Here is an 11,268-nt window from a genome sequence, read left to right on the forward strand (position 1 = left end):
AAAACAGTTTGTGTTGGAGTCTGTGTTGTACTGTGCGTTTCAGTAGACTCCATCTCTAAGCTAACGTTAGCTGGTGTCCCATACTTGGGATCTTTGCATTTGACCACTTGTCTACATTCATGACGTATTTCCTGTATTTGGCCCAAGTGGGCTGACGACCGCAAGTGTGTGTAGAACGTTTGGGTTACACTTTTTTTTACGGTGTCTGTGTTACAGTGTAATTATACATTTAAGTACTGAGTAATAATAATTAACTACATGCGCTTACTATAGGGTTAGGGTTAGCAATAGGGGTTGGTTTAGGGTTAGTTGCATGTGATTATGCATAATTTATAGTTATTACTACAGTAACTACATGTAACGTGTAACAAGGACACTGTAAAATAAAGTGTTACCAACTTTTGATTACCCGATGGGACACGCTTATAATGTTGTAAAAATGCAAGTGTTTAAAGAGCTGTATTTAGATTTTCAATAATTAGAATTTTCAAATAAACTTCAAATATTTCTAAATGTCTGTTCAGCGGTCCCTATGTAACAGAAGAAACAATTTAGTAATTGAGGTGCTTCTAATAAAGTGATAAAAAGCAGTTGCAAATGCTGTACCAAGTACATCCTCATCATTGCACCAAAAATGTTTTGCTACCAATCTAATTAATTGACCTTACAGTGGAATATTTCCCTTGGCATCTCGCAATTCAATGGCATGCGAGTTCCTGAACATGATGCATGATGGGATATGCTTAGGGTCACTGTGATTTTAGCCAAGACATGTTCCTGAGGTAACATATTTTGTTGATTCAGGAACAACATTCCTCTCAGAAAATGTTGTCCTAACCCTATCTCTACCCCCAAACCCTAAACCCTACCCATAACTAATGCCTAAAATCAGAAGGAAATGATAGGTGAATAACACTGATGTAGAAGCACCCAACCCTGATTGTAAGCCTAAACTTGACATAAACTTTAAACTTGTCCCTCAATCCGATTGGTTGATTGGAATTTTGTTCCAGGATAAATAAATAAAATGTTGCACTTGAAATCACATTCACCGGTCACACTTTAGATTAAGATCCAACTAACTTTTGCCTCAATAAATTCCTAATTACTGCTTTTTAATAGTTAGTAAGGTAGTTGTTAAGTTTAGGTATTGGGTAGCATTAAGAATGTAGAATATGGTATTGCAATTAATATGTGCTTTATAAGTACTAATAAACAGCTTAGTAATATGAATGCTAATAAGCAACTAGTTAATGGTGAGAATTGAACCCTAAACTAAAGACTAAATTATTTATTATTTATTATTATTAATGATCCCTTGATGTATATAGAACCGTTTCTTCTAACAATGTAAGGTAAACCTGGATTTGAAACATTAATTGTCTATTTTTCTGCTATTATTCAGAAAACTAGGAGTCCAAAAACAATGCAAAGAGAATTGAAAAAGTCACTGAGCCTCAAATGATCCCAAAACTAATTTAAACAACTGTCTGAAATTTGATTTCGCAACACACCATGTGGTCTCGAAACCCTGTCAGAGAAACAATTACATTTTAACAGACTACCGTCATCTACATCTGAAGAAATAATGCCTTTTCCAGTAGAATCAAATTAAATCAAACTGAATAGAATTGAATGACACTGAACGAAATTCAGCCGAGACAAAGGAGCAACACATATCATAACACGCTGCCCGTTCAGGTGTGAGCGGTGCTGTCAGTCAGGACTCACTCACTCACACACACACACACACACACACACACACACACACTCCGCAGCCACGTCCCTCAGGAGCAGCGTAAGGAGAATGGTGCTCACCTGTCTGTCTGTGTCTGAGTGGCTGCTGCTATGGGCCAGGCTAATGTTTTAAGTAATGGCTTTTGAGAGCTGACAGATCGGTGGTGTTCGGGCTGCTCTGGGAGAACAGAGCACATCCATCACCTCGCCATAATTCGTCCACCCTTCAGTCTCTATCACAATGCACCGCTATCAGCTTCACAAAACCGGGGGAAATACTTTGACATGAATGACACTCTCACATGTCAACTCATTACAAGGATTTTTCTCTGTCGAATCAAGACGCAAGGATTAGAGCCGTGAGAATTAAAGGTGAATCTTTACAGATCAGCAAGGTGTGTTGGATCGTAAGGAAAAAAAAATAAACTAGAGAAAGAATCAGAAAACTTGCTGAGTAAAAAAAAAATAGCTGAATAAAATGTGTTGATAACAAATAAAACATTCATATTCATTCACTGATTGCCTTTGTTTCCTTCCTTTAGTTTTCTGTTGAATTTGTAAATGTGGGCCTTTTAATTTTCTTTTGTATTAAGTAAATAATAGAATTTAATCATATTAATGATAAAAGTGCATAATATATATTACACAATACTAATTATTAACAACAGCAACAACAAAGGTTAATAAATACATTAAACCATTCTAAAAATAAGAACAAAATAAATGTGATTCAATAATAATTAATAATTAGCATAAAAAGCATCTTTGTGGGATTTTGTGCCATTTTGTCCCCATAATGTAGGGTTTACCTGAACCACACACACACACACACACACACAAATAGAAAAGTCAGAACAGCAGTAGAATGAAAGTAGCAGAATGAAAAAGTGATGAGGACAGAGAAATAAAATAGAAAAAACTGGATTGTTCTTGCTTAAAAAACAGATAATGCTCAGATAATGAATCTCAGAATGACATAATGAATCTCAGCTTATTGACACGGGTTGTAAACTGTCAGTCAAGAGACATCAGTCCCTCAATCTACTGTATTGCTTCCATGCTCAAAATCCTCAGCATGTCCTCCTTTTTTCCTTGCAAAGATTTTTCTCGACATCTCGTGTAGGCTGCATGCCCACACAAGCTGAGGAATAATTGCGATTCTGAAAATCAATAGAAGTGAAATCCAGCCGGCCCCAGCCATGTAATGCAATACTGTCATTCACTGCATGAGGAGTGATAAGCGCTCCGATTGGTCTGTTCCTCTGGTTAGCAGTCATGAAGCGTTCTCATGCACTTGCCACACGCATGCCATCTCATCTTGCTTTTTTTTTTACTTTCACTCTCCATCTAATTCTTCAGGAGTGACGTATAAAAAAAAATAAAATAAATTACTTATTGACTGATCGCCTCAAGATAAGTAAAACTGATTTTGAGAGAAGAAATGTAACTGGGGCTCTGAAAATAAACTTGATTGACACACACACACACACACACTGCAGTTGCAGTGGAGTGGTGAGCCACCTAATGCAGAGCAGCTGAACCGGACACAGAGAGTAGCTTTGTGTCGAGTTTATGGGATTTATGTAGTACAGAAACCAAATCCACATGCCAGCTAATTAACTTTATTAATTGCACAAAGACGACATAAGCAACTGTAATGTCCAAGTCTACCATGGCTAAATCTCCTGCTTTCAGCCTAAGCTGTAGAAACGCAGATCTTTCCTCACAATGTGATGTGATTGTGCAGACAGGTTGTGTTTGAACATGAGTTCAGATGTTCTGATCCCACAGAGGTAGATTAAAGATGTATGGACAACATGGAGGAGCATTGGATCTTTCAAACAGCCCAAATAGATACTTGGATGTGGACATTCAGTGGTTTAAGAAGTATACTACAGTTCATTTATTTGATCAAAAATACAGTTTTAAAAAACAATTTTCTATTTAATCGATTTTATAATGTAATTTATTCCTGTGATGGCAAAGCTGAATTTCCAGCATCATTACTCCAGTCTTCAGAAATGATTCTAATATGATGATTTGATGCATTGCATTTAATCATTTAGCAGACGCTTTTATCCAAATCAACTTACAAATGAGGAGAGCAATATAAGCAAGAATCAAGCCAACAATAGGGCAACAAGTACTGATGGCATATTCATATCTTACTAGATTGCAAAGATTTTTTAATTATTATTTTAATAGTAAATATTCTGATTCCTGCATTCAACTTCCTCACCAAGTGGAACAACTAGGAGCAAATCTGAATTAAAACTAAGGAGAGATGCATCAAATTGCATGTGAAAAATGAAAAGCAACACAAACCCCCGAATATGTCAATAAAATGCTCAGTATTTACAATATTTGCACTCATTCTGTACACAAAAGCATCTTGAACAAGTGACAGTGCTCCACCTATAGGCAAAGACAGGTAATTCCTTTGAAAGACAGTAATTGTCCACTGAAGCAACCAGAGGATAATGAGTACCGGTTTTCATCTTATAACAAAAACGGTCATTTTATTATCAGATATGCAATCACAGGAGGAGAAAGAGCTGAGGAAGAGCTGCTTCCCTGTCCATAAAACAGCCACCCCAGACAGGCTCAACATGCTTTTATATATAATACATTAACGGCTCTCGCCATGCTTCAATTCAGCGGCACAACTATGAATCTGCTTCTCGTTTCTTTGAGAAATGACTGCAGACGTGTATCCAAGCAGTCTGGAAGTGTTTTCCTTGTAATCCATGTCTATTGTTGTCTGACTGACGTTTATGGTTCAGAGATTTCTCTTTCATCTCCCTAATTCCAGCCTCTTTAATGCATGAAAGAAACTTCAGAGTCCCACAGCATTTTAAGATAGAAGGGAGGTAGGCCGGTGTTATCTGGTCCTGCCTGCCTCTCCGCAGGCTTTGCATGGAGTAGTTAGAAATGTTTCTTTCACCAGACTACACAGCTCCGCGGGGATGCGATTGGGGAGGATGCTTCTATATATAGTGAAACGGGAAAATAGCCCATTGAGGTTCAGGTCAGTCTGGGGTATAATTTTCCAGATCCATTGCCCTTCTCGGGTTGAGTTCAGTGCTGACCTCTGACCTGTGTATAGGTGACTGAAATTCAGGAGCGGTTTGTGGAAAGAAGAATGGAGACTGTGGTAATAAATCAAACCAACCTTGTCCTGTCTCCACCCCGTGATGTGTCCTTAGCTTGACACTGAGTGTACGTGTGTGGAGGGTCAGAAGAGGAACTAGTTTAAAAATGACATGTGGGAAAGCCCGTGCAGGGCCATAAACAGGTCAGGATGGACACTTAAAGGACACGTCTGTGGGCAAATGAAGAGCACACTGATGCTAATTAACTTTTGCATTAACAAATACATGAACGAAGGTCGAAGGAGCTGGAGAATGCTGAATAAACTGCTTTTGTGAGGAAACAGATCATCAAATAATGAATCGCGTGATTCAATCAATGAACGTATTTGCTATTAAACATTACTTTTTTAATACCAAAAACTGAGAATTCACGGACAATGTTGCAACAGTTAGGCACTTCACATTCATCATGTATCTGCAAACACTGACTCTTCAAATTCAGTGACGTCAAGGCTATAAAGTGATTGGTTATCAAGACACACGTGATCCAAAGCAGTTTACGACTTCATGTTTAGACTGTTACTTTTTCCAATGGAGTCACTTTTCTCCATGAGCCACAGATATATATATATATATATATATACCATGTATAATTATTTTGTATATATAAATACACACACATGTATATATTTAAGAAATATTTGCATGTATATACTTTATATTAACACATTTTTCTTAAATATATACATGCATGTCTGTGTACTGATATATACACAATAATTAATCACGATTAATCGTTGCACAGCCCTAATATATATATATATATGTATTAGGACTGTGCAACGATTAATTGTGATTAATTAATTATTTTATATATATCTATTGTATATATATATTGTATATATATATTTTGTATGATCTATCTATAGATCTCTCTGTGTGTGTGTATATATATGTGTGTGTGTGTGTGTGTGTGTGTGTGTATGTATATACATATATATATACAGAGATCTATAGATAGATCATCATCTTAATAGATTTAATGTTAATATAAAATGGATTCAAAAAATTGTGGCTCAGGGGGGAAGAACATTTAATTTCCCAGAATGCATTTAAAACCCAATTCAACTTACTTTATGTGGGGGGTGGCCAACTGAATTTAAATTCCCATTAATGAATTTAAAATATATATTTGATATTGAAATAATTTATATAACTTATATACTGTATGTATACTACTTCTATACTAACAACCTGTATAAACAAGGTCAATTATGCTTCAAAAACAATAAAACGGCTTCCTCTACAGTACAGTTTCAACTTACTCTTGCCTCTCTAAGAAGTCATTCTGATAAGCTTTTCCTTTCATTCACATTAAAAAGCGAGCTCATCGTAGTAAAAAAGATGTAGTTTGTGTTGTGGTGCTAGTTGTTAGAAAGCATTGGGCTGAGAGCAACGCCCTTGGCATTGGCTTAAGCCACTTGCTGAATTAAGGTCACCTTCAGAAGTCAATCCCACTACATCAAGACACTACATCATTCACCGGCCCCACGCTGCTATCAGCACACACACACAGGCATAAATACACACCAAAGCTCAGCATCTTTCTCAAGGGTCAAAGGTCAGTTCAAATCAGGTCTCCCAAAGGGGTCAATGATCCAGTGTTTGTTTCATTTCGTGGCATGTTCGGCTCACCTCAGCAGTGATTACTGCACAAAGTCTTCCGAAAATCCTGTTTCCTCAATTATCTGGTGCAGAACTGCTGATGGTACCATTTACCTACAGACGTGCATTAACATAATGCAGATGTCCTTACCTGCAATACGGAGGCACTTCATGAAACTCATAGAGTTGGGATAAATGGACTGTGGCACTGATGTGAACACAAGTCTATTAAACAGCGGATATGAGTGTGTGCGCCATGGGAGGAGGGCAGATTACATTGCTTTGCACACTAACTATACAGCCCTGGGCTCTCTCTCTCTCTCTCTCTCTCTCTCTCCCCGCTCTCTCACAGACCCCACCACTCCTCTTCATCTCTTCAGAGCTTAACATCACTCAGCCTTAACACACTTCATTGACACTAAATCACCACCCAAAATCAAAGCCTATCCTGAAGGGGAAACATTGACAAAAATATATATCAAAACAGACAAACATTCCTTATTTCAGATTCAACCGAGAACCCGATTTTAATGCATTTTAACGGGACGGGTCGCCACTTCAGTCAATTGCTGACCTATGTTTTATCATAACAGGAGGGCAATCTTGATTGTATCACTTAAGTTCTTATTAATTTAAGGACCTCCAGAGGGCGATTAAAGGGCGTTTGTGTTTAACTCATTTAAAGAGACTGACAGCCAGCATGTCAAAATGTCTCCGTTGGGACCCGGGTCAGGTGACTTACGGGTGGTTTCTGAAGCGTAGGTGAGGTTTAATGGACTAAGGGCTGATGATTTTTACTTGAACCATTTCACACCATCTCTCCGCCAATCATTAGACACAAGAGGGTTAGTTCAGACCTTGAGCATATATCTTTCCACTGGAGTCTTAAATGGAGTGGATGTAGCTGGCTGAGCAACACACTCATCGGGGTTAAAAACAGCTGAGCAGACTGAGGATCTTTCCATCCTCAAGTGTATTAATAATAAGGTACATCTGTGTGGCTTGTGAGGATAATGAATCTGTGCATCCATACAGTTCCAGAGCATATTGTTTATATGCAGTTGTCTTGGAAACGTAAAGTGCACTTAGAAGAGCATGTCTGGATGATTCATGTGTGTAGTTTCCAAAAGCTGCAACTTCTTTCTAGGCAATGTGGCATTATATATATATATATATATATATATATATATATATATATATATATATATATATATATAGCTCAATCGGTGCAATGCCAGTGGGTAAAAATTTGATCAATGTATCAGACGGTCCTAATCAACTTGAATATTACACTTAAGTTATGTAATCTAAAAAAATATATAATAATAATGTAAAAATGCTAAACCTAAATCCGGTTAATTAATTAACTGCATGCAAGTTACTTTACCATTTATGTTCAAGAAAATACATTCTGTTTTAAAAATGCAATTTTACTGCAATTTCTTATATTTAAAAGTAGTAAAATAAATATGAATAACCTTATCATTTGCAGAAGCTATTACAGGAGTATCTTAAAACATAGTATCTTATTGTTGTTCTCAGTTATGTACACTGGAGTGGATTATGTAGTGTATTATTTTAGGGTCGTGTTTGTAGCTCTGATGGGGTTTCATGTTTGTGTTGGGCACACTGTGCTATGTGTTATCACGGTTGCTGTTATCACGTGACCTTATATGTCCATCTTTATTATTACCAGTAGAGTAGCACACGGATTGTAATGGGTTTTACCTTTTTAAACGCACCTGTACACAGCTAATAACTTTAACAGATCTATTTTCTACGATACAGCTCTAGGATAAAGCAAACTTTTTTATCCTTTTTTTTTTTTTTTTTTTTTACCGTGAATGCATTCATTAATTTATTTTACCGTGCAATAAACAAATTATTATTTTTTTCTTTTCTTTTTTTACAAAGAAAAAAAAAATTAAGCATAGCGAAAAATACTAGCTTAATAAATGAAATGTGCTTATATATAAGAAGACGCGTTTGTTTAATTGCCTGGTGTCGTACAGCTGCTCGTCCCCTCATGCTTCGCTGTTATCAGGGTCAGGACGAGCTGACACACACAAGAGGCTTAGACATGAAAAACAGCAGCCAAGTTCAACTATAACATTCGGAGGTGCGGAGTTCTGCGGACAGGCCTCGTATAGCCACGGAAATCCGCAGCCACGGGCTTCAGTCTTCTCATTAACGGTCACATTCTGGTCATCCAATGATTGTCTGATGTTTCAGATAATTATTGTCATATTTCGTAATAGAAAAGGACAACTGAACGATTTCAGATGGGTAAAAGTGATGGTGATGAAACCATTGCGCCATTCTCGCACACAGAAAACACGCGTAGTCTATATGAACATTATATAAAAATATATTATGTGTGTGGTCTGTAGTATGTTTTTATGTTTTGAAGACATAAGGAAAAGCTAAACCTTACTGACGTGGTATCCTGTACCAACCACTCAGAGATAGTGATCAATATCTTAAGTGAATGAAATAAAATGTAACAAATTGAAGATATGTAAATAAAAAGGCCATATAAGCAGAGTGTTTGGCAGAGGTCGGGTTGCGCTGTCCATGGTCCTGAACTGCCTTATGAACACGAGGGGACACACTCTTCAGAAAATCCAGTGTGTGTTCTGGCCTCTATAAAATACAATACGCGAGCAAGTATAACCAAAAACACATAGATACTGTCATTTAATCGGTGAATTGACACAGTTCGATAATAATGAAAAATAAATGCGCCCTTCAAACACACCTGTGGCATATTTATAATGAATAAATCAATCAATCAATCAAACATTCAGACAAATTCAATTAAAATGAAATTGAAATGACATGCATTTTGTTCAAATGTTAACTGCACTGTGATAGCTGGACACACTGAGATTGAGATTCAGGTCTTGTAACCAACTTCAAAATTACTCAGATTTAAAGTACACTGACCAGGAAGAAAGTTGGAGGAAATTACGAGGAGTGTATGTGAAAAATTGCAGTTAATTTATTATTAAAAAATGATTTAAGCCACGAATCATTCTTTTGTGTTAAGCAGGCCATTAAGTCGAATACAATTTCTTAAATCAGAGCAGGTCCTCGTACAGGTATAAAAATCATTTTAAAAACCTGTTTATGTGTAAACGCATACATTACAATATGTCCTTAATTTAAATAGTTAAAAACTTTCATTTTTTATTTCAGTGTGTGTGCGCGCACGGCATCTCTAAAACTCTTAAAATGTGAAAACAACGAATTTTTCATCATGACTATATTAATGTTAATTATAGGCATTGTTAGAAAAAAAAAGATTCACTTCTATCCAAATAAAAATAATAATAATAATAATAATAAAAAAGCATTCTCACATTATTAAACAAATCCAAGAGTAAAACGTAAAGCATACAATCGACGTTCTGCGATTTTCATTTATTTGCATATTTAAAATGTATGCTAATTTGCTATTTCATCAAATTTAATTATGTGGTCACGGTAAGTTAATTAGAAGTCGTAGGCCTAGTCTATTTTCTTTTCTTGATTTATTTTCAATAAAGTGATTAGTCAGAGTGTAAAATGTAATTTGTTGCAGACATGGCTCGAGTGTGGATTGAGTAGTGGAAATCAAAGAGACTCTCATCAGGGTGCAGGACTGTCACTGCTGCTTCATTCGCGCAGGTATTTTCATTTGTTTTGGCGCCCCCGTGAGGCCGAACACTGAAACACAACTCTCGCAACTGGATGTCGAGACCAGAAACAGAGGAAGGTTTTGTCCGCATGAAACGCGCTTTTAGAAATAATAATTAATATATATATAGAGATACATATATTTTGATTTAGTAAGCTCTGAGAGCACATTTTTAAGTATTTCATACACAATTTAGAACGCGGTTAAAAGTCTCTACATAACAAAAATAAGGTCATATAAGTTATTTTAAAACCTGGAAAGCATAATTATAAAGTGGAAAGCATCGCATAATGCTACAGCATTGATGTCAATCCGAAGTGCCACGATTTCACAATTTCATGAGCATATTCTAGACTAGTAAACGAGTGACACAGGTTAAAAAAAGAAGAAAAGAAAAGAAAAGAAAAGAAAGAGAGACACTTACCAGGTACACAGCCGGAGTGAGGAGAAAGACGGCACACCAACACGTCGCCCGCATCCTCCCTTATCTCAAACTTCCACTAATTTCCCTGCGCTGTTTCTTTTGTCTGTAAGGAACATAGATCCACTTGGTATCCGCTTTAGACCTTTAGCCTAGGCAAAAATGACATTATAGACCCCATGACCACAGAATAGGCTTTAAACTTGGACACAGATAAGGGAGGGAGAGCAAATGAACGGTTACATAGGCATTAATCCAGTCAAGGAGTGAAGCTCAGTCATATTTCATTAAGATGTCATGGGAGATGTTCGCCGGTCTTGCTGCCTGGAGTGACTGCGGAGTAAGTCCTCTTAGAAACAAGGACAGAGGCTTTTCACGCGCGCGCTGTCACTCAGCGGTGGCTTTATATCGCGCGCTGAGAGCCACGCGCGCACTACTACATCCGGAGAGAGGCTCCGAGGGGGTGGGACGAGAGGAGAGTGAAAAAAAAAAAAAAAAAAAGATTAAAGAACCGGACGAGATTGGTCCAAGGGACGACTGGATCACACGATTGCGACGACTTAAAAGAGACTCACAGCCCACCAGAGAAGCTTTTTTTTTTTTTTTTTTTCGTGCGCGCGAGACGACGTGTCGCGGTGTTCCAGGAGCGCGCCACAACTCGCCTTGGATATTGT

At 37.2% G+C, this 11,268-nt stretch overlaps 1 protein-coding gene across 1 annotated transcript in view; it reads right to left on the reverse strand.

Annotated features, from left to right (window-relative positions):
• The window catches only part of nxph1 (neurexophilin 1), a 32,137-nt gene extending 21,164 nt beyond the window's left edge, over window positions 1-10,973 (reverse strand). The window contains exon 1 of the mRNA XM_084422762.1: window positions 10,598-10,973. Coding sequence (XP_084278888.1) covers window positions 10,598-10,651 — 54 coding nt within the window. The 5' untranslated portion in view covers window positions 10,652-10,973. The remainder of the gene's footprint in view (window positions 1-10,597) is intronic.
• Between the last annotated feature and the right edge of the window lie 295 nt (window positions 10,974-11,268).

The sequence above is a fragment of the Rutilus rutilus genome (assembly GCF_951802725.1).
Source record: "Rutilus rutilus genome assembly, chromosome: 11".
Lineage (NCBI taxonomy): Eukaryota > Metazoa > Chordata > Actinopteri > Cypriniformes > Leuciscidae > Rutilus > Rutilus rutilus.